We start from the raw sequence: 23,168 nt of genomic DNA on the forward strand, positions 1-23,168 counted from the left end.
AGAATGAAACAATGAAAAACTGTCACTGGAATGGAGCCAGATGTATGCTGACATTAAACACTCAGAGACTTTAACTTTTCAGCCTCCTGTTCCTGAATATGACTCTACTTTCACCCCCAAGAAGAATCAATTTTGAGGTTATAACCAGTCTTCTTTAATAATTCATCTAATCAAAATCAGTGAAAAGAACAGGCTTGTTAAATAATAGCAAGTCAATCATGTGGAAGAAATACAGTGCTATACAGAGTCACACACATATTTTCAACATCTGATTGACAGTTCTTATAAATCACATCTTTGCTCTTAAACCTTTTCATAATGAACATTAGGAGGATCTTTTTTGCACGCACATACACACCTTGGAAATAAAAAAAATTAAAAATCAAATGTAAAAACAAACAGAAGAACAAGAAATAAATGCATTGAAATGTTTAGAAATGGTTAATATTTTGACATAACTATATTCTTTAACCAAGCACCTTCAACATCAGAAAAAGGTAACAAGACTCTTTGGTTCCATTTCAAGACTCCTCCCATTAAAAAAAAAAAGGTGAAAGTCTTTAATAACTTATGAGGCCTAGGACTTCCCTGGTGGTGCAATGGTTAAGAATCCACCTTCCAATGCAGGGCACACGGGTTCGATCCCTGGTCCACGAAGTTCCCACGTGCTGAGGAGCAACTAAGCCCATGAGTCACAACTACTGAGCCTGCGAACCACAACTACTGAGCCCGTGCACCACGGCTACTGAAGCTGGCATGCCTAGAGCCCGTGCTCCGCAACAAGAGAAGCCACTGCAATGAGAAGCCCATTCACCACCACGAACGGTAGCCCCCATTTGCCACAACTAGAGAAGTCCCACGCACAGCAATGAAGACCCAACACAGCCAAAAATAAATTAATTAATTTAAAAAACTAACCTATGAGGCCTAATATGCTTGGCAAAGACCATTTTACATGGCTGTGAAGCATGTCATTACAGAGATACAGCTGGGACCAAACAACAGAGTAGTCAACAGTCCTTCCAGACTTCTATATCTTAAGAGATTCCATACCTGAAGTTCTCTTACATTTCCAAAAAGCAAGTTTTATGTTTGGTGCCAAGGGAAGCCAAGCTCTATTGCTTCAACCCAGTCACAAATGTCGCACTAGGTCCTCCCCCAGAAAGCCAGTCTCTGATTTATAACCTCCCTTAATGGGAGAATGCCAGTGATTATAAATTGTCTTGACATTGCGCAACCATCCTAATTCCCTAAAACACTGATGTGAATCCAGACTTCGGACTTCCTGCTTCCATTTCGAAGCAGATTGACCTCTGACTGGCCCTTTGAATGCATTTGTATATCTATCTCTCAGCCAGTGGGTGGACAGTTATGTTAATGCACTTGGATTTCTTTTGAAGGGAAAAATTAAACCAATCTTTAGCCAATCTTGTTTTTCTAAAAGAAGAAAAAAGAGAAGAGGGAAGAGTAAAAAGGTGAGATTATAAAGAAAAGAAAAGAAAAAAACCTGTGTTATAAGAGAGATGAAAAACATTTTTGATAGTTGTCCCCTAAGTGTTGACCATGAGGAGCCTGTAAAGGTGAGCAATAGGATAAAAAAAAACCCTTTTCTGTACTAAATAGTTCTAAATGTGGTAGCAAGGGGCTCTGCTTGAAATGTCTTCAAGGAAAGATTATATCTGGTGCTTTTCCCCCATATCTATAAGTTTGGACACAGTGCTAGGTACCAACATCAAGTGCTTCTTCACAGCTTTACAGGGCAATGGTGTATGTGTGTGCATTATATATATATATATATATATATACACACACACACACACACTGCACACACATACATACACTATATATACACTGTGTATATGCACTATATATATATACTATATATAGTATGTATATAATATATACCTAGTATTATGGTTATCATATACACATACTATAAATGATTTTACAAACATGTTGTAGGTTTGACTACCTTCTCTTTCTCTGCAGTGAAACATGGTAGTTGACATTTTTAACTTCTTGCTTTTAACTTTGTTTAAAATTATCAACCATATTAGACAAGGCTGTATCTAAATAGTGATAATGTTACAAAATTTCTTTAAAGAAAACTAATGTGAAAGTAGAAGTTAGGCCCGGACTCCAAAAAAGTATTGAGTTTCTCACCAAACTTATAGCAAAAAAAAATTCTAACCAAAATAATTCCTGTATTCTTTGGCCTTTTTGTTAAAGAATATGTTATAAATGAATAGAAATGAGTAATGAATATTTTTCCAGTTGAATAAGTCCATGAATATAAAATCCTCTATTGTAATCTTCTTGCTTCCTTTGTATCTCAGGAAATTTTACGGTGATTCTCTCTTTATACAATTTATTTTGAAATGTAGATACAACACTTTAACAAAAATTTCTTTATGTATTAAAAATTTACTGTTAATATACAAAATATTTTTATTTTTATATAAACATACTGAAAGTGTGGTTTCTTTCTAAAATTATATTTACAGACATTAAATGATTTAAATTAATTGTTTAATTTTAGCAAAGAATACAGATTAAATTACTGAGGTGTTATTTTCATATAAGTTTGTTTGGGCTGTTCTGTTCTTTTAATTTGATCTTTACATCCTTTAAAAAGTTATTTCTAAAATTATAACTATGTGAGGTGATGGATATATTAACTAATTATATTGTGGTATAAATTTTGCAATACCTATTTATATCAAATCATTACACTGTACACCTTAAACTTACACACTGCTGTGTGTCAACTATATCTCGGTATAACTGGGAAAAAATTAAATTTCTATTAATATTAACAAGACAATTACTTAACAAAATAAATTGGACATTCTTAATGGATTCTTCATACACAAAAATTAAAAAATTTTTGTTATTTCTAGCATACTTGTATCTTGAGCTTGATCAGACAAGAATGTATTTTGTTAAAATTTCTTTGAAAGCTGTTGTTATGGTAATGATTTATGTATTGAAATTATTGATAGGTTAATTTACTATGATAAGGAAATTAAGGAATGGATGCTATTTAATATATTTTCTTTTACATGAATTCTTGAATAATATTAATTTTTCAATTGGTATAAAAATTAAAATTAAATTTTTAGTTTTCTTCAATGTTTGCAAATCACGTCCCTTTATATTTATTTTCTCTTTTTTATTTTCTTTCTTTTTTTTTTTTTTATTTCACCAGTTGCCATTAAATGAAAATAGAGTAAGTTGAATGTTATAGGCTACATTTTGGTAGTGTGGTTTTTTAATCTTACTTTTGAACAATACAGTTTTCTTGGAAAGGTTTTTTACTGTATTTTTATTAAGGTATAACTCTAAATTATATAAATTTCACCCATTCTATTGCACAGTTCTACCTGTTTGGACAAATGTATATAGTTATGTAAAAACCACCACAGTCAAGATACAGAACAATTTCATTATGCTAGGAAATTCTCCCATACTCACTTGTAGTCAGTCCGTCCCCCACTTCTTAGCCACTGATCTATTTTCTGTCCCTACGGTCTTTGCAAGAATATTATATAAGTGGAGTCATACAATATACATCCTTTTGAGCCTGGCTTCTTTCACTTAGGATACTATGTTAGAGAATCATCCAAGTTATTGTGTGTATCCTAGTTCATTCCATTTTATTTATGAGTATTCTACTCATTTCTCAGTTGAGGGATATGGGAGTTGTTTGTAGTGTTTCCTGATTACTGACAAGCTGCTATAAAGTTTCATGTTCAAATTTGTGAGTGAACATAGCTTTCAATGGTATGGTATTCTTAATTTTATAAGAAACTGCAAAGCTGTTTTCCAAAGTGGCTGTATCATTTTGCATTCCTTCCAGCAGTGTATAAATTTCAGTTGCTCTACATCCTTGGCAGCCATGGTATTGCCTCTCTCTCTCTCTCTCTCTCTCTCTCTCTCTTTTCTTAGACATTCCAGTAAGAGTATAGTTGTATCTCATTGTGGTTTTATTCTGTCTTTTGGGTTTTTTTAACATCTTTATTGGAATATAATTGCTTTACAATGGTGTATTAGTTTCTGCTTTATAGCAAAGTGAATCAGCTATACATATACATATATCCCCATATCTCTTCCCTCTTGCGTCTCCCTGCAGCCCTCCCTATCCCACCCCTCTAGGCAGTCACAAAGCACAAAGCTGATCTCCCTGTGCTATGTAGCTGCTTCCCACTAGCTATCTATTTACATTAGGTAGTATATATAAGTCCATGCCACTCTCTCACTTCGTCCCAGCTTACCCTTCCCCCTCCCCGTGTCCTCAAGTCCATTCTCTATGTCTGCATCTTTATTCCTGTCCTGCCTCTAGGTTCTTCATAACCTTTTTTTTTTTTTTTAGATTCCATATATGTTAGCATACAGTATTTGTTTTTCTCTTTCTGACTTCACTCTGTGTGATAAACTCTAGGTCCATCCACCTCACTACAAATTACTCAATTTCATTTCTTTTTATGGCTGAGTAATATTCCATTGTATATATGTGCCACATCTTCTTTATCCATTCATCTGTCGATGGACACTTAGGTTGCTTCCATGTCCTGGCTATTGTTTATAGAGCTGCAATGAACATTGTTGTACATGACTTTTTTTTTTTTTTTTTTTTTTGCGTTACGCGGGCATCTCACTGCCGTGGCCTCTCCCGTTGCGGAGCACAGGCTCCGGACGCACAGGCCCAGCGGCCATGGCTCATGGGCCCAGCTGCTCCGTGGCACATGGGATCCTCCCAGACCGGGGCACAAACCCGCGTCCCCTGCATCGGCAGGCAGACTCTCAACCACTGCGCCACCCGGGAAGCCCTACATGACTCTTTTTGAATTACGGATTTCTCAGGGTATATGCCCAGTCGTAGGATAGCTGGGTCATATGGTAGTTCTATTTTTAGTATTTTAAGGAACCTCCATACTGTTCTCCATAGTGGCTGTGTCAATTTATATTCTCACCAACAGTGCAAGAGGGTTCCCTTTTCTCCACACCCTCTCCAGCATTTATTGTTTGTAGATTTTTTGATGATGGCCATTCTGACTGGTGTGAGGTGACACCTCATTGTACTTTTGATTTGCATTTCTCTAATGATTAGTTAGATGTTGAGCATTCTTTCATGTGTTTGTGGGCTATCTGTATATCTTCTGTGGAGAAATGTCTATTTAGATTTTCTGCCCATTTTTGGATTGGGTTGTTTGTTTTTTTGATATTGAACTGCATGAGCTGCTTGTAAATTTTGGAGATTAATCCTTTGTCAGTTGCTTCATTTGCTAATATTTTCTCCCATTCTGAGGGTTGTCTTTTCATCTCGTTTATGGTTTCCTTTGCTGTGAAAAAGCTTTGAAGTTTCATTAGGTCTCATTCATTTATTTTTCTTTTTATTTCCATTTCTCTAGGAGGTGGGTCAAAAAGGATCTTGCTGTGATTTATGTCATAGAGTGCTCTGCCTATGTTTTCCTCTACGAGTTTTATAGTGTCTGGCCTTACATTTAGGTCTTTAATCCATTTTGAGCTTATTTTTGTGTATGGTGTTAGGGAGTGTTCTAATTTCATTCTTTTACATGTAGCTGCCAAGTTTTCCCAGTACCACTTATTGAAGAGGCTGTCTTTTGTCCATTGTATATTCTTGCCTCCTTTATCAAAGATAAGGTGACCATATGTGCGTGGGCTTATCTCTGGCCTTTCTATCCTGTTCCATTGGTCTATCTTTCTGTTTTTCTGCCAGTACCATACTATCTTCATTACTGTAGCTTTGTAGTATAATCTGAAGTCAGGGAGCCTGATTCCTCTAGCTGCATTTTTCTTTCTCAAGATTGCTTTGGCTATTCGGGGTCTTTTGTGTTTCCATACAAATTGTGAAATTTTTTCTTCTAGTGCTGTGAAAAATGCCATTGGTAGTTTGATAGGGATTGTATTGAATCTGTAGATTGCTTTGGGTAGTATAGTCATTTTCACATTATTGATTCTTCCAATTCACGAACATGGTATATCTCTCCATCTATTTATGTCATCTTTAATTTCTTTCATCAGTGTCTTACAGTTTTCTGCATACAGGTCTTTTGTCTCCTTAGGTAGGTTTATTCCTAGGTATTTTATTCTTTTTGTTGCAATGGTAAATGGGAGTGTTTTCTTAATTTCACTTTCAGATTTTTCATCCTTAGTGTTTAGGAATGCAAGAGATTTCTGTACATTAATTTTGTATCCTGCTACTTTGCCAGATTCATTGATTAGCTAGAGTAGTTTTCTGGTTGCATCTTTAGGATTCTTTACATAGAGTATCATGTCATCTGCAAACAGTGACAGTTTTACTTCATCTTTTCTGATTTGGATTCCTTTTATTTCTTTTTCTTCTCTGATTGCTGTGGCTAAAACTTCCCAAACTATGTTGAATAATAGTGGTGAGAGTGAGCAACCTTGTCTTGTTCCTGAACTTAGTGGAAATGGTTTCAGTTTTTCACCATTGAGAATGATGTTGGCTTTGCTTTGTCATATATGGCCTTTATTATGTTGAGGTAAGTTCCCTGAATGCATACTTTCTGGAGGGTTTTTATTATAAATGGGTGTTGACTTTTGTCGAAAGCTTTCTCTGCATCTATTGAGATTATCATATGGTTTTTATCCATCAGTTTGTTAATATGGTGTATCACATTGATTGATTTGCGTATATTGAAGAATCCTTGCATTCCTGGTATAAACCCCACTTGATCATGGCATATGATCCTTTAATGTGCTGTTGGATTCTGTTTCCTAGTATTTTGTTTAGGATTTTTGCATTTATGTTCATCAGTGATACTGGCCTGTAGTTTTCTTTCTTTGTGACATCTTAGTCTGGTTTTGGTATCAGGGTGATGGTGGCATTGTAGAATGAGTTTGGGAGTGTTCCTCCCTCTTCTATATTTTGGAAGATTTTTGAGAAGGATAGGTATAGCTCTTTGATAGAATTCGCCTGTGAAGCCATCTGGTCTTGGGCTTTTGTTTGTTGGAAGATTTTTAATCACATTCTCAATTTCAGTGCTTTTGATTGGTCTGTTTATATTTTATGTTTCTTCCTGGTTCCATCTCGGAAGGTTGTGCTTTTCTAAGAATTTGTCCATTTCTTCCAGGTTGTCCATTTATGGGCATATAGTTGCTTGTAGTAATCTCTTATGGTCCTTTGTATTTCTGCAGTGTCAGTTATTACTTCTCCTTTTTCATTTCTAATTCTATTGATTTGAGTCTTCTCCCTTTTTTTATTGATGAGTCTGGCTAATGGTTTATCAATTTTGCTTATCTTCTCAAAGAACCAGCTTTTAGTTTTATTGATCTTTGCTATAGTTTTCTTCATTTCTCTTTCATTTATTTCTCATCTGATCTTTATGATTTCTTTCCTTCTGCTAACTTTGGGGTTTTTTTGTTCTTCTTTCTCTAATTGCTTTAGGTGTAAGGTTAAGTTGTTTATTTAAGATATTTCTTGTTGAGGTCTATCCCGATGGGGCTTTTTCTGTAAACCTAGATGGTTGGAAACGCCTCATAGATTAACTGTGTGGTTTCCTTTACTCATAGAACTACCTGTTAGATCTGTGGGAAAGAACTACAAGACAGCTGCCAAGTAAACTGTGAAAAACCTAACAAACTTTTTATCTTAGGTATTGGCATATCCCAATGATCTGTACTGTTCTAGGGTGTGATGGCTTAGGAGTGAATATGATTTGAACCTAATACATTTTTAGAGGGTGTCAAATTCAGAACCAGGCAGATCCATCTCCTGACCCTAAACATGGTCCTAAAGTAAATCACTTGAGGAAATTGGATCCCAAAGATTACAGGTGGGGAATTTTGGAGTGTGTCCATATTTCATTGGAGATCAAAGAAGCCTAACTAAAAGAATTGTGGGTTGACTCACATGATAACTTCTTTTTGAAAGGGCTATTTTATCTTGAAGATTATGAGTTTGGAGGAACTAAGGTGATTGGCAGTGGAAAGAATCAGAACGTGTGAAATTCCTTAAAAATTTATTGACTTAAATAACTTTGTGTTACACATAATAAAAAAAAAAACCCTTTACAAAAAAAAAAAAGATATATCTTGCTTCTTGATGTAGGATTGTATTGCTATAAACTTCCCCCTTAGAACTGCTTTTGCTGCATCCCATAGGTTTTGGGTCGTTGTGTTTTCATTGTCATTTGTTTCTAGGTATTTTTTGATTTCCTCTTTGATTTCTACAGTGATTCATTGTGGTTTTAATTTGCATTTCCCTAATGACTAATGATGTTGGGCATCTTTCTTTGTGCTTTTTGCCATCCATATATTTTCTTTGGTGAAATATGTATTCAAATCTTTGCCCCATCTTTAAAATGCATTACTTTCTTATTATTGGGCTTTGAGTTGTTTTGTAATTCTAGATACAAGTCCTTTATCAGATATGTGATTATAAAAACTTTCTCCTTGTCTGTGTCTTTCATAAAGCAAACATTATTAATTTAAATGAAGTCCAATTTATTTTTTGTTCTTTGAATTATTGTGCTTTGGGCTGTGTATGTAAGAAATCATTGCCTAACTAAAGGTCACAAAATTTTCTTCTTTTTTTAAGTTTTAGAATTATAGGTTTTACATTTATACTTATGATCCATTTTGAGTAATTTTTTCATAGATTGTGAGCTTGGATAAAGGCTTTTTGTTTTTACTTTTGTTTTTTGCATATGTGTATCCAGTTGTTCCAGCACTATTTATACTTGGTGAAACTGTCCTTTCTCCACCAAATCGCCTATTTATTTACCTTTGTCAGAAACCAATTAGCCATATATGTGTACAACTATTTCTGGATTCTTTTTTCCATTCCATTTGTCTACATGTTTATTCTTCCTTCAATACCACTCTCTGATTACTGTAGCATTATACTAAGTCAGGAAATCAAGTTTATGAATCTTTTAACTTCAAAGAGAAAGTGTATTCTGCTGTTTTTGTGTAGTGTTTTCTAAATATCATTTAACTTAGTTTAGTTGATAATGTTGTTCATGTCCTCCATATCCTCAGTGGTAATTTTTCTGCTTTCTCTATTAACTGCTGAGAGAGTGTGTTGATGTCTCCAGCTGTATTTGTGGATTTGTCTGTTTCTCTGTTCAGTTTTATCAGTTTTTGCTTCATGTATTTTGAAGCACTGTTGTTAGGTGCATACACATTTACATTTGTTATGTCATTTTGTGGAATAGACCTCGTAATAATTAAGTCGTGTTCATCTTTATCCTTATTTTGAAGTCTGGTTGACATGATATTAATATAGCTACTCCTGCTTTCTTTTGTCTAGTGTTTTCATAGTATCTCTTGTCTATCATTTTATTTTTAACCTATTTACCCTTTATATTTAAAATTGGTTAATTGTATATGGTGTATAGTTTGGTCTTGATTTTTTCAATCTAATCTGATGATCTTTACTTTATTTTTTTGAACCTGAAGTAATGAGTCATTTATTAGAAACAAGTCATTGGCTGAACGAGTTTACATATGACAAAAAATTTGGAGGGTATACTAGTGTGGTAGATTTTCAGCATAAACAAAATTTTCTTAAAACAACATGGAATTATTTGTTTAGGTCATTGCTACAGATTGAGACTGAAGATTAAGTGGAGTCTGTTGTACCATGTGACTGATGATCTTTATTTTGAATTGATATGCTTATGAAATTTACATTTAATGTAATTTTTATATGATTGGATTAAAATACACCATATTGTTAGTTGTTTTATTTTTTAATCTCTTATTTTGTTTTGTTCCCCAGCATTTCATTTCTGATTATTCCATTTTAGCTTCATTATTGACTTTTTTCTTTTAAAAATTATTTTATTCATTGCCCTAGGTTACACAATATACATCTTTAATTAATCAGAGTCTACTTTTAAATAATATCATACTACTTAACATGTAATATAAGGACTTAACAGTATTATCTCAAATTCTCCCACTCTTTGTGCTATTTTTGTCATACATTTTACTTTTACATATGCCATAAACAGTGAATTAGTATTTCTGCTTTATATAGATATAATTTAGAGCAATTAAAAATAAAGAAAATAGAATTTTATATTTACCTCCATTTATTCCGTTGCAACTCTTTATTTCTTTGTGTATATATTATATCTTACCACAGTTTAAAAAAAATGTGTTGAAATTGTTCTTACCTATTAGCATTTACACCACCAGTTCCTGACTCTTGCTGGGTCTATTAAAAATTTGATGTGCGTGGGTAGCTTGGAATATGCTTGATTTGTATATTTCTTTTGTTCTTTCTTAGAATTTCAGAACCACTGGACTGAATGTATCATGAGAGGTCCTTTGGCCTAATCTTTAAAGTATGACAGATTTACTTCAACTGATCTTATTTTAAGACTTATCTGAAGTTCTCTAAAGTTGTACTTAAGCCTGCTCCGTCTCTTTTTATCTCTGTCTTGTTCTCTTGCTCTCATGACTGGAGAGGAAGCATCAGGACCACAATGTCCTGCTTTTTAATGTTCTCTTTTTAGTAACTTCACACATGTATCACATACATAAAGATAGTTATTGAGTTTCTTCTTACCATTCTGCATTACAAGTAAAAAACTTTCTCTACTTCTCCAAGTTTTTTATAGAGTGATAAATTTACTTTTTCTCTGTATATCTTTGACCATTTTAATAGGATTTTCTCCTGGACATTTCACGTAATCATTCTTGTTAGGCACGTGTGAGTAAGTGGTAGCAGTATTCACCAAGATGAAGGAACCGGTATCTCTATTGGAATAATATTGGCTCTGGGAGAATGCCAGGGAACCAAATGAAGTGGTGTAAATTCTCAAGGGTTCCCAGCACCCTTGCCAAGTAGTGGAGACTTTCCTGACCCTTACAGCCTAGTGCTGAAATTAAACCCTCTCGCTGAAGCCATAAGGCTTACTCTTCTCCAGAGATGACTGAAGGCAACAGCCTTAGGCAGGTTACTTGTATAGCGTTGAGCTAGGAGAAAAAGAGCAGACAGGAAAATCTGAGCACACTATCTTTAGTTATGAGAAAAAAATCCTCTCAACAGTTGGGCCAGCCCTATAATAGAACTTATACACACTTGTCAGTTATGAGGGTAAATGTAAGACATACTTATTTTCAAGCTTTCCCCTTAATTTCTTGTCCAAAGCATAACATTTTCTTTTTGTCTTTTTCCCCCTCAAGGGGTGCTACATCCATTGTATACAGATGCAAACAGAAGGGGACCCAGAAGCCTTATGCTCTCAAAGTGTTAAAGAAAACAGTAAGTTTATTTCATTATATAATAGCATCTCTAAGGGATCTGTGACCTGGAGAAGGCAGGAGCCCTGATTCGAAGGACAAAAGGGCCAGAGAGCTGCTATGTGCAGCTAACTCATGTGAATCATGATTATGAGAGTGCAGCCAAATGGGTTGTTTTTTGATGGAAATTGTGATTCTTTGAAAGCAACTGGATCTCAAATTAGATACAGTTGTGGGGAGGAGAAGTATGGAATGGAAAGACATTTAGAGTTTCCAGGTAAACTTTGCTTTGTATACCTGTCATGTTTTCAGATATATGTGTACATTTATATAATCTCCAATCACAATTTAATATACTAGAAAAGGTTGCTATTTAAAAATACCTAAATGAAACACAAATAGATGCATTTGTTAAAGAAGTCATCAGCTTCTTACTTGATTTTCAAATGGTGGGTTTACTTCAGTAAAGTACAACCAGGCAAATGCTAATGTATCTGGGACTGAACCTGCTCATCGAAGAAGTTCATATTTGAACAAGAAGGAAGGATTTTGTTTTCGGATTTTTTTTTCTTGCCCTAAGCTTGTAGGTGAGCTGAGGGGGCAAAAGTTACTTAGGCTCATCTCCAATAAGTAAGAAATGCTAAGGTGAGAGTTCAAAATACAAATGTCAGCATGTAATACTGGCATTTTTATACTCCCTGTGCCCCAGAGAATATTTGTCATTGTAATGCCCTACTTATACTTTCTGTCCTTAGGTAATTTCCCCTTATAAAACCACAAAAAGACAACGTATTCTTTTATAGCAAATTCTTCCTTTCTCAAATTTTATGTGAACAAATATGTGAAATATATATATTTCTGAAAACCCGGATGTAACATATGCTGAGGAGAGACATACTGTAACTTTTGAAGTCAAATAATACCTCTTTGAGGCCAAGGGATTTTTTTTTCTAAAGTCAGCTTAATATCACCAACTGTTTATGTATTGTCTGGCACACGGAAATTTTAGACTCTCATATAATGAAGAAGAGAATAATGGCACAATGTTTTCAGTCAAGTAGAAGTAGAATGACATTTTCAAACAATCTGTTAGAATGTAAGGCCACTCAAGCACCAAGAACAGTATAACTGAAGAAGGTAATAGTTTAAATGGCAATTGCTCCTAATAAGGTCTTTATTCTGGATTTCCTATTTGGTGTAGCCAATGATTCCAGAATGTAGAGGCAGCTTTTGATTGATAAGCTTTGGAGTTTTCTCTTAAATCAATTTCTTATAGTCATAAAATGTATTTGAACTAAGGATTATTAAAATTTCATGAAATAGAATTTCCTGTTAAACATCTGCTTTTCATGAAACTATATTGGCATGCTTTAGCAGTAGTGACACAAGAGATGTTTTTGGACTTGGTTGTATCATTTCTTGCTGGTTAAAAAATTGTCAGTAAAATTTGTGTGTGGTTATTTTATTTTCATAGTTGAGGAAACTTTGAAAGGCACTAGCTATATAAACATCTAGGAAAATGAGTATTCAGAAATGACTTGTGAATGCTCAGAATCCCAAAGGACAAGGGGCTGGTTTAGAGAATATTTGTTTATGTCAAAAATCTTTGAATGAATTGGAATAAGAGAGAAGTGAAGACACTTGGTGGGTTCATGACTTTTATTCATTGAGAAAGTAAAGCTCTGATTTGCCCTCCCTTGTCTTCTCTCCTCCACCTCTGTTGTGGAAACATCTTGTTCAGAAGACAGGCACGAAGAAAATGTGGACGGGAACCAAGTGTCAGATGGAACTGCAGAACGATGCAGTAAGGCAGATGTTGTCAAACACAGTAAGGCAGATGTTGTCAAACACAGTTACTGTTGTACCAAATGGAATGAGAGAAATCCCCTGGAGAAACCTCAGTTTTTAACATAGATGGAATTCCCAGCATTGTCTCCTAGAATCAACCATGCCCAGAGATGTATAAACAAGAGGAATAGCAGGCAAAACCTCAAAGAGAAATTGCCTCCAGTGTTTAATTCTATATAGGTCATGAAGACAGAACTTCCTTATCCAAATGAAATGAATGAAGCCTATGATCTTATTTTAAGACTAAGAATCTATTTATGGAGGAAAAGTGATGTAGGGGAAACAAAGTATTCTTCTAGCAAATTCAGTTAAAGATCTGCTCTTGACGGGGAAAGTGAGCTTCAGAAAACTTGAATGATCTGTGTAATCTATTTATTAGATTGAGCCACATAAAACTTCATCTATTAAACTATTCTTGACCTATAAAAAATGGCAATTTTATGTGGTTCAACTAACAACTTTGGGGCTACTATACCACTTCATGGGATAATTCCTTGGGTCCTCATTTTATGATTAGACCCAAACTTAAGAGGTTTGAAAGATTATCTGTCTATATCTGTTTGTCTGTCTATCATCTATCAACTATCTGTAAGAATTTCATAGGGCTGATGTAATAAACTACCATAAACTGGATGGCTTAGAACAATTAAAATTTATTCTTTTACAATTTTGAAGTCTAGAAGTCTGAAATCAAGGGGATGGGACAGCAAGGTTGATTCCTTCTGAGGGCACTGATGGAGAATTTGTTCCATGCCTCTCTCCTAGCTTCTGGTGGCCATCAGCAATGCTTGATGTTCCTTGACTTGTCATTGCATCACTCTAATCTCTATCTTCATTGTCACATGGCAGTCTTCTCCCTGCATGTCTTCATATCATGTTCCCTCTCTGCATGTCTGTGTTCACATTTCCCTCTTCATATAAGGACACCAGTTCTATTGGATTAGGGGCCCACCCTACTCCAGTATGACCTCATCTTAAATTAACTACTTATATTTACAACAACTAATTCCCAGATAAAGTCACATTTTTAAGGACTAGGGGGTTAGTACTTCAACATATTTTGGGGGGGGGAACACAATTCCATCCAAAATCCTATCAATAAAAGAGGACCTCTAAGGTGAATTTCAAAATATTCCGCTCAATAATCTATCTGAAGTTGAATAAAACTTTTATCACATTCAAGAAACTAATAAACATAAGAAAACCTATCCATTTTATAGGTGATTAGATTCATATATAAATGTTTTTAAGTCCAAGAAAATTTCCCTATCTCTTCCACAAGTTAATTATTTGATAACAATAATCCTCTTCCCCAGGATCTGTTTAAAAGCTGTTTCAGGACAGTTTACCCAAAATTTATTTTGTGGCAATATTATGTTCCTTTCTCATAGCTTAATATTTTAGGAAGGATTTAGTTTACATTGGCAGTAAGGGACTTATTCCCCCTATAAAACACCCTGATTATCATTAACAATCCATTAAGCACTCATATGTCTGAGTGATAGACAAATACTCTAATTTATCCATAGGAAGATAGACTAAAGCATCTACTCTTATGGAGAAATCCACATTCCATTGGTTGTCAAGTACAGGACAGAATTAATACTGATAATAAACATAAAGTAGCTTGTTATGTTCAGACAGTTGGGTATTTTGGCTAATAAAATATCCTTGTGGGAACTTAACATGTAATTATAATAAAAATATTTTAAATTACCATATATTTTATATGTGGATATAATACCATGTTCTTTATCTATAGACAACTACAATTTCTAGAATTAGAATACATTAAAATACATATCGACCAACATCATTAATGTCTGCAACTTATGTTCAGATAGTTCACAATGAAAGAAAAGTGTGAGTGTGTGTATGTGTGTGCACATATAGGGAGAGAGAGAGAAAAAAAATATGGCAAAAATCAATAGTTATTAAATTTAGGACAGTATACTAGTGTCCATGCTAGATTTCAGAATTTCAGTATATGAGAAAATTTGAGTTAAACCAAACTTCAACATTGAGATCCTGTTCAACATAACTTTTCTCTGGACATTCAGAAAGCATTACAAGATCTTACAGTTTCTAAATGTCCTGATAAACACCAGTGACTCTCTATTATAGATGTATTGAAGTGCCAGAAAACAGAAAATGATAATTGAACCAACGTTTTACTATACTGAAAATCCTGGACTTTTCCAGAAACAGTATCCATTTGTCTCATCACATCATTAATGAGGATAAAGCTTTGAGGGCAGTGAGGGTAGACAAGAGAGGAAAATGAATTGAAGGGCTCTTTTGATTGTTTATTTTTTAAAATTTTTTTCCACATAGTATTAGACATCCTTGGACTGAAGAACTCATCAAGTCACTAGGAGTGCCATACCTACTCTCCTCCTGGGAAAGGTGACCCATTTTGTAACTTTTTATTTTAAAACAGTTACAGATTCACAGGCAGTGCCATTTTTGTTGCCCATAAATACCTCATTACCTTGTATGTAATTGGCTTGCAGATATCAGTGAAACTTTTACTGTGAACTTTGTAAAACGAATCCAGGGTGAAGGAAACAAGGCTTCCTTTTTTCCTTCACTCATGAGCCTTTCATCATCTCCGTTTTATGCAATATTTAGAAGAAATTGAAGTAGAGTAGAAAGATTTTCTAAGCTGCGTCCTCAGATGAACAACTTTGGGGCGTTAAAAGATTCTGACAGACACGGGTAGTGGGACAATAAGTGATTTACAAGATGGGACCTTTTTATTGATGTTATTTAGTTACGTGACTTTTTAATATGCTGAACTTAAAACTGCACAGAAGGAAAATAATAGATTCAAGAAAATGTCAAAATTTGAACAGATTATGCAGATGGAACCTTCAGTCTGGACTGACTTTTGCTGAGTTAAATGGAATCACAACTTTTGAAGAATTTTGGTGATAATGGAGTCACTACTTCAGGAATGAGTCACAGGCATTCTCTCTTTTCCTAAGGAGTACATCCCCTAGGGTGTGTCTAAATAATCACACTTCAGGCCTATCAATATGGCTCATTTTCAAGAACTGATTGAGATTTAAGAAAATTATGATCATCAATCATTTATAGTGTCCCTGGAATTTTGAAGACAAATATTTGAATTCTAAAATCATGATGACATTTCTAGCCATGTGGCTCAACTCTTGAAAAAGATTGCATTCAGATTGCTATAAAATCCTTGCATGAAATACCCAGTATTGAGTCTAAGAATTACTCTCAGTGTGTAAATTCAGAATTTATGAGTCTGAGAGCCAATCTCAGTGTATAAGTTCAGAATGTATAGGTCTTCTGACTCTCCTTAAGAATGGCTATGTGGTTGTGGGGTAAGATCATGGGCTGTGGAGCCAGACAACTTGAGTTCAGGACCACTTCTGCCACTTACTACCTGTGTGACCCTACAACAGTTATGTAAATCTCTCAATCTTAGTTTCTTCATCTGTGAAATGAGTTTAAGAACATCTAGCCCGTGGCATTTTAGTAACAATTAAAATGAGATAACTTATGTAAAATATTTCTCAGCACCTAGGGAGCATGTAATAAATGGTGAACATTGTTCTTATTATTAATTGTAATGGGTCCACACAGATATTTTATATTATAATAGTATCAGCTCATTCTGTGTAATTCTCGTATTTTCATTAGCTTGATTGAAAACTAAGCAGTAAGCAGCACCAGACATATTGTATACTGCTGTATGAATAAACTAATTATATCATTTCTGGTCATATGACCTCATACTTAGACAAATCTTGGATGCCCGTGATTCCTAGATTTGGGACACTTTCAACCCTACTGCTCTATTCTGATTCTTGACATTGGAGCACTGTGACTTGATCCATAGTTTAGAAGCTGTTTTAGGTCTAAATTTTGTCATATTTTAGTTATTGTAATGTAAAGTGATCTATAGATTTCTGGAAAGGCTTTTCTTGAATAATTTAATTAGCATTCACCTAGTAAATGTTCCTAACTTTTATAAAATTTCCATTAAGTACTAAAGGATAAAAGAGGCCTTTTATCCTCCTCTCAGTTAGTTGAAGAGCCACACGTTGTGACTTGCTGATCATTCTATGAGTTAGTTTTTAATTTGTATTCATTTTTCCTTATGTTCTTATGAATTAGCTCTTTGAGTATGTAACTATGATGCTGCTGGAGACTTTGAAAAGTTGCTCTAGATTAAATTACAGAAGGTACACAGGCCTCCCTCAAATTCTTGGTAGTTGAATCTCCAGGATGTCTCCATTAGAGGAGTTTTCAGGTTTTTCAGTTCTGAAATAGAAAGAATAACATTTATACCACTTGGCAAACTGAGGATTACCTGCTCTTGTCTCTTTCTGTCTAACCTTTGGGAACATGGAAAACTGATCACAGGCCATTCATTTTTCAATTTCTGTGATATACGTAAGAGAGATGGCTAGGTCAATCTGGGTTAAAGATATGCGTCTATTAAACACTGCTATAACTACTTTTAACAACTAATGGGTATGCTCTAGAAGTGGAGTCAGGGTCTCCCTTGGTCAGTGATGGAGAGGAGAATAATAAATCACTAGCTCAAATGGACTTTTTGGGCCCAACTGAGGTCTCAGAACACATTAAGGAAAGTAGCTTGCTGATAACAAGCTGTGTCAAGTGAAGTGAAACTTCTTCAAGCATTCTGTCAGTTGGAACCTATTGATTTTCATAGGGACTATTAAGCCAGGTTTCCTGGAATAGGAATAGGGATATTTCTATTCAGTTTGTGACAAGTATATGTCTACAAGAGAAGAGAGGTAGCAGGGTGGAATGTTAAAATCTTGGCCTGATTTGTATGCTTTACTGTTCAAAGATCCACTTGGAAGTCTGAACATTCTTGCAGAGAACTGGTCGTTGCAGTTTGATTTGTTTTCTTGCTTGATAGAAACGCTGCTAGAATCTGTCACAATTCAGCTCACTTATCTATCCTCTCATTTTATTGATCTTTCACAGGCATTTTGTTGCCTTTTAAAAAGTAAACATAATTCAGAGGCAAGCTGATACAAGGGAAGTAGGGAGAGAGAGATTGAGAATATAGGCACTGGCCTGTGTGCTATTACCCAGAAAGAAACATACTTTGCAGTTACACCATCTGCTCAAGTTATCACACTTAACCCTCTAGTACTTTCTTTTTTTAATTTTATTTATTTTTGGCTGCGTTGGGTCTTCGTTGCTGCGCACGGGCTTTCTCTAGTTGCCGTGAGCGGGGGCTACTCTTCGTCGTGGTGCACGGGCTTCTCATTGCGGTGGCTTCTCTTGTTGTGGAGCATGGGCTCTAGGTGCACGGGCCTCAGTAGTTGTGGTGTGCAGGCTCTGTGGTTCACGGGCTCTAGAGCGCAGGCTCAGTAGTTGTGGTGCACAGGCTTAGTTGCTCCATGGCATATGGGATATCCCCGGACCAGGGCTCGAACTTGTGTCCCCTGCATTGGCAGGCGATTCTTAACTACTGCACCACCAGGGAAGTCCCAACCTTCTGGTACTTTTACAAGTAGTGAGTGGTTGGATCTAAAGTGATCTTCACCCTTTATATGAAGCCTATGGAGGCAAAAAGGAGGTGACTAGCCCAAACCAGAGGAAATCTTAGGAAGAGCTTATGTTACCATACCCTAGTAGAAGAAAGAGACTAGAAACTTCTCAGAGAACTGAGTGGGAAAGACCTTGTAACCAAAGGAGAGGTGCGTGGCAGCAGGAAAGTTGAGAGGAGCCCAAGGAGATCAGAGTTGGGAAGTGGTGCCTGATGGACCACAACCAGGAAAGCTGAGAAGGAACACAGATCAGCCTCAAAGCAAACTTAGGATTCCTATCTTAGTGAGAAGGGGAAAAGCTATAATCTTAGTGTTAACAGGGAAAAACATTTTAACAAATTTTTATTTTTCTTTGTGGTACAAAGTTGAATGATGATCAAAGCTGTGTTCATCCAGACAATGTAAGAAGAGCGGAGAGAAAGAAGGCTAAGAGAAAATTAAGTCCTGAAACTCCAAAACCATTAATTTGCTGAAAGAGAGAAAATGAATGACTGTGTGCAAAGGAAATTGATTAGAAGAGATCCAAATAATTTTCAGTATTGAATTAGCTTAACAACAGCTTTTTTTTTAAAGTAAGCATTTTCAAATCACCATATGCCACTCCGGCAATTTTAACAGTAAAGAAGCATAATGCTAATAAGAATGGGACCCACACTTAATTATTCAACAATATGTAGTAGCCCCTTTCATATGTTAATGCAACAATGCCTCATGGGACTGTTTACTTAAGGGAGTTTTAGAGAAGGAATGTTTCCCCAAAGGACACAATAACATGGAGAATTTGAACGCAGGACTTTTGAGTCCCAAATCTGAGGCCTTCCTATTGATACCAGCTAGGTCCTGAAAGAGAAAAAGACCAAAAAAAAAACAAAAGTAAGGAATAAGCATGGCCCAGATATGAGACTGAAACTAGATGTTGCTCCTTGCTAATCTGATAAAGGATGAAAAAGCCTTTGTTGACACACAGACACAGAGAAGCTGAGTGCAGTTCAAGTCACACTGTGAGTGAGCAAGAGTTTCCTTTGTGCAGAGAAAACAAGCAACATATTTCTTCCAAATATTATTAAAACTTTAGTTTAATGCATCTCAGTATACAATATCCACTAACAAATGAAAGAAGAATAACGAAGGCATGTGTAATGTACAAAACATTGCAGGGTGTGGCTCTCTTTGCCTTTTGTCTTATGCGTAGGTAGGATGCAGTGATGGTCCCACATGCGGCTGTGTATATGGAGTTCCAGTTTGCTCTCTGCTCTAAGTGTCAGTATCACAGGGTACATTCAGTACATTCAAAGCTACTCATACTTATCTCTACCCCAGAAGTCTGAAAAATGTATCAAATGGATAGTTATATCTACGATGCTTTTTTCCCCACAGAATACCACACTGTCACTGGGAAGATTTTTGTTTGAAATTTTGAGATCAGAATAGTTTAGAACTGTTTTTCCATCATAGCATCAGGACATATTTGGGTGTCATGATCAGGTTCAAAATCAAAGTGGATCCAATATTACTATCATCATCTTTTAAATTTTGACGTATTTTATGAAGGGGAATGTGGATGAGTGTCACGATTTACCTACCATATTTATATCTGCAAAAAAAGAAAAAAGAAATTTAAGTATTCTTTGCGTTCTATGATGATTAAAATTCTTCCTGAATCTGGTACCAACTGGATATCTGGGGGGAAAAGTACTTAAGTTTTTCAGTCAAAGATATCTTAGTTTTTTACAGTTTAAGAGTCTCTTTTAGTTTAAAAGAATTTCTTTAGCGTAAATATTCAGTATAAATTCAGCTCTCTCTCAGAGCTGTTTCTCCCTCACTCTGTTCTTACCACATTGGCTTCTGGGTTCAAGGGCAGCTACGTAACACATGGGAGCATGGTCTCTGCAGTGAGGATAAAGCAGCCATGCACCACAGCCATCGCCAGATGCTTACTACATTAGAGACGGGGTTAGGCAAGGGCATTAGCAGCTATAGACAGCTGGGGAACACATCATGGGGTTGAATAATGATCAGACATTTAGAGACAGGACCAGACCAGCCCACTGCATGGATCATAGGCCCCTTTCCACTGCCCTCTCTGAGCCCTGACAGTCCTGGAAACTATCAAGAGAGGAAGCAATGGTAGGGCATTAGCATGGAATGTATGCATATCTACCCAATTAGTCATACATGGAACTTTTATGCTCTGAGCCGTTTAATCCAGAAGAGATTTAAGGACAGGCTGTTGGGAGTGCATTGAGGAGATGCATATTACTGTAAAGAAAAAGACTTCTGAGAAGGACTGAGCTGGCATGCTTTAGTTATTGATTTCTGGAAACATCTGAACTCTTCAGAAAAAATGAAGCTCTGGGTTAAGATGCTTCCTCACCAAGGAAGGCAAATCCAGACTTATACAACGAGAAACAGCTACTGCTGTCGACTTAAAAAAAATGCACAACGTGAGAGTTGTGAGTCAAGTTTTATTTGGGGCAAAATGAGGACTATAGCCTGGGAGACAGCATTTCAGATAGTTCTGAGAAACTGCTCCAAAGAGGTAGGGGGGAAGGTCAGTGTATATGTGATTTTGGTAAAGGGGGAGTATATACAATCAAGCACATATTTTTTGCAGAAGGTTTCTGCTAGTCACGAGGAGAATTGGGCTCATAAAATCAAATCCTGAAAATATCTAACTATCTGAAGACCTGTTCTGCCAGTTTTCCCAGAGCACAGAGTTTCTCATTTCTGCTCTCCACCCTGAACTCCTTTCAGGGGGTGTTGAAAATCAGCAGCTGCAGCAGCACATGATTTAATCCTTGTAGAGGTAGTTGACAAGTGCCAATTTGTTGTTGACACTGCCGTGGAACAAAATCAACAAGGGAATTTTATTTCAAACCTTAAATCATTAAGATTTCTTGTATCTCTTTCCTATTCCAGCCCCAGAGCATTATTATATCACTTTTAGGGTCATTTAAAAGCGTTTTGTGTCTACAGCCTGTTCTTTTCCTTTCTTTAAGGAAGTTTTTAGCATTTTTGAACAATATTAACCAGGGTATCTGAAAGTCTTAATTGTCTTAGAACATCAAGGAGCTAAAGCTTCTAAGATTGTCTACGTGTTCCCCTGTTCAAAGCTATCCTCAGTAAGGGATTCAACCCCAAGATGTAACTGATGAGACTTAAATGCTAATATTTCCAGGAGTACTTTTTGGTTTTGTTATTTGATAGGTTACAAAGTCATAAGCTTCTTGAATATGTAAATTCTCAGTTTAGTATCTCATAGATGATCACTTAGTTTTCGGATCAAAGGGAGATCTCAGGGCCTTGAAAATATATGCCCCTCACTTCAAATGGTTTGGGAATTCTGCAACCGAGTCATTGCTGTCCAACTGAAAGCAATATAAAATGAGAACTAAATATTGCTGTTTTCATGCCTTCTTGGTCATTTTTAGAGTATTTTGAAAAGTACTGCCTTGACCATGTGAAAACAACTAAAAAGAATGAAAAAGAAATGATGAATTTGTTTCAGTTCTATTAGAACTTGAATGTCTATAGGACCTGGCTGATACTCAGGTCTGTAGTAACCCAGGTGTGACCCTGATGGTCAACAGTAATTAATAAACATAAGAAGTGGCCTTAAAACTTCCATGGAGCTTTACCACAGTAGTACAGCTCTCATCCCAGTCTTGAAAAAAAGGTGAAGGAAGGTGTTTAAATTTGAATGCAAATAGGCACCAATCCCCCTCTTTGATTACCATTCAGCAAGAAGATTATATTGGACATAGTTTAAGATTTTAATGAAGTTGTCTTCCACACTTTTAGGGAAAAAAATATAAAGCTATATTTTCACCTTTATTAGGCATTTTTCCTTTCTAGGGCTGGAATACTCTCATAAATACTTGTATTTCTACACTTTGTTTTAGTTGGATTAATTTTTATGTGAAGACAGAAAATTGGAAATAGAAGACTAGGAAATATTTACCTTACTTTTACAAATTCTTTCAGGAAAGGCACTGAACATCTACCATGAGCCAGGAGATTTCGTATATATTCTCATTTAATCCTTACAACAATAACACGGTAGGGTAGCAATTATTATCCCCATCTTATCCATGAAGAAATTGAAATAATCCTCACATAGGATAAGAGACTTTATGAAGGGCTCTAAATGGTAGGTCCAGAATTCAAATTGCATTTTTTAAAAAAGTACAACCAAGGATGTTCATTACAGAATGATTTATATTAGTAACAAAACGTAGGCAGTTGTAAGTGTCTAACCATAGGATAGCCATTAATGACACGGGGACATTAGGAAGCTCTTTTTTACATTCTGCTTATGAACATTGGGTAGTCATAAAACTTTATGGTATTTTCAGTGAACACTGTAAGAAACAAAATTGTATTTCCATATTTGAAATATATAAGGAAATATGCACAGTTTTAAAAACTGAAAGGAAGTAAACCAAAATGATAATGATAATGTTACAATGGTAGATACGGTACTCACTTTTATTTTTTATATTTTTTTAAAAGTGG

General features: G+C 35.5%; 1 protein-coding gene across 1 annotated transcript in view; it reads left to right on the forward strand.

Moving 5' to 3' along the window:
* Nucleotides 1-23,168, forward strand: part of CAMK4 (calcium/calmodulin dependent protein kinase IV) — a gene marked incomplete at its 3' end in the record, with an annotated part of 217,656 nt that overhangs the window by 103,629 nt on the left and 90,859 nt on the right. The window contains exon 2 of the mRNA XM_082652366.1: nt 11,185-11,263. Within this exon, the coding sequence (XP_082508492.1) occupies nt 11,185-11,263 (79 nt within the window). The remainder of the gene's footprint in view (nt 1-11,184; nt 11,264-23,168) is intronic.

Source organism: Grampus griseus (assembly GCF_964374135.1).
Source record: "Grampus griseus genome assembly, chromosome: 3".
NCBI lineage: Eukaryota > Metazoa > Chordata > Mammalia > Artiodactyla > Delphinidae > Grampus > Grampus griseus.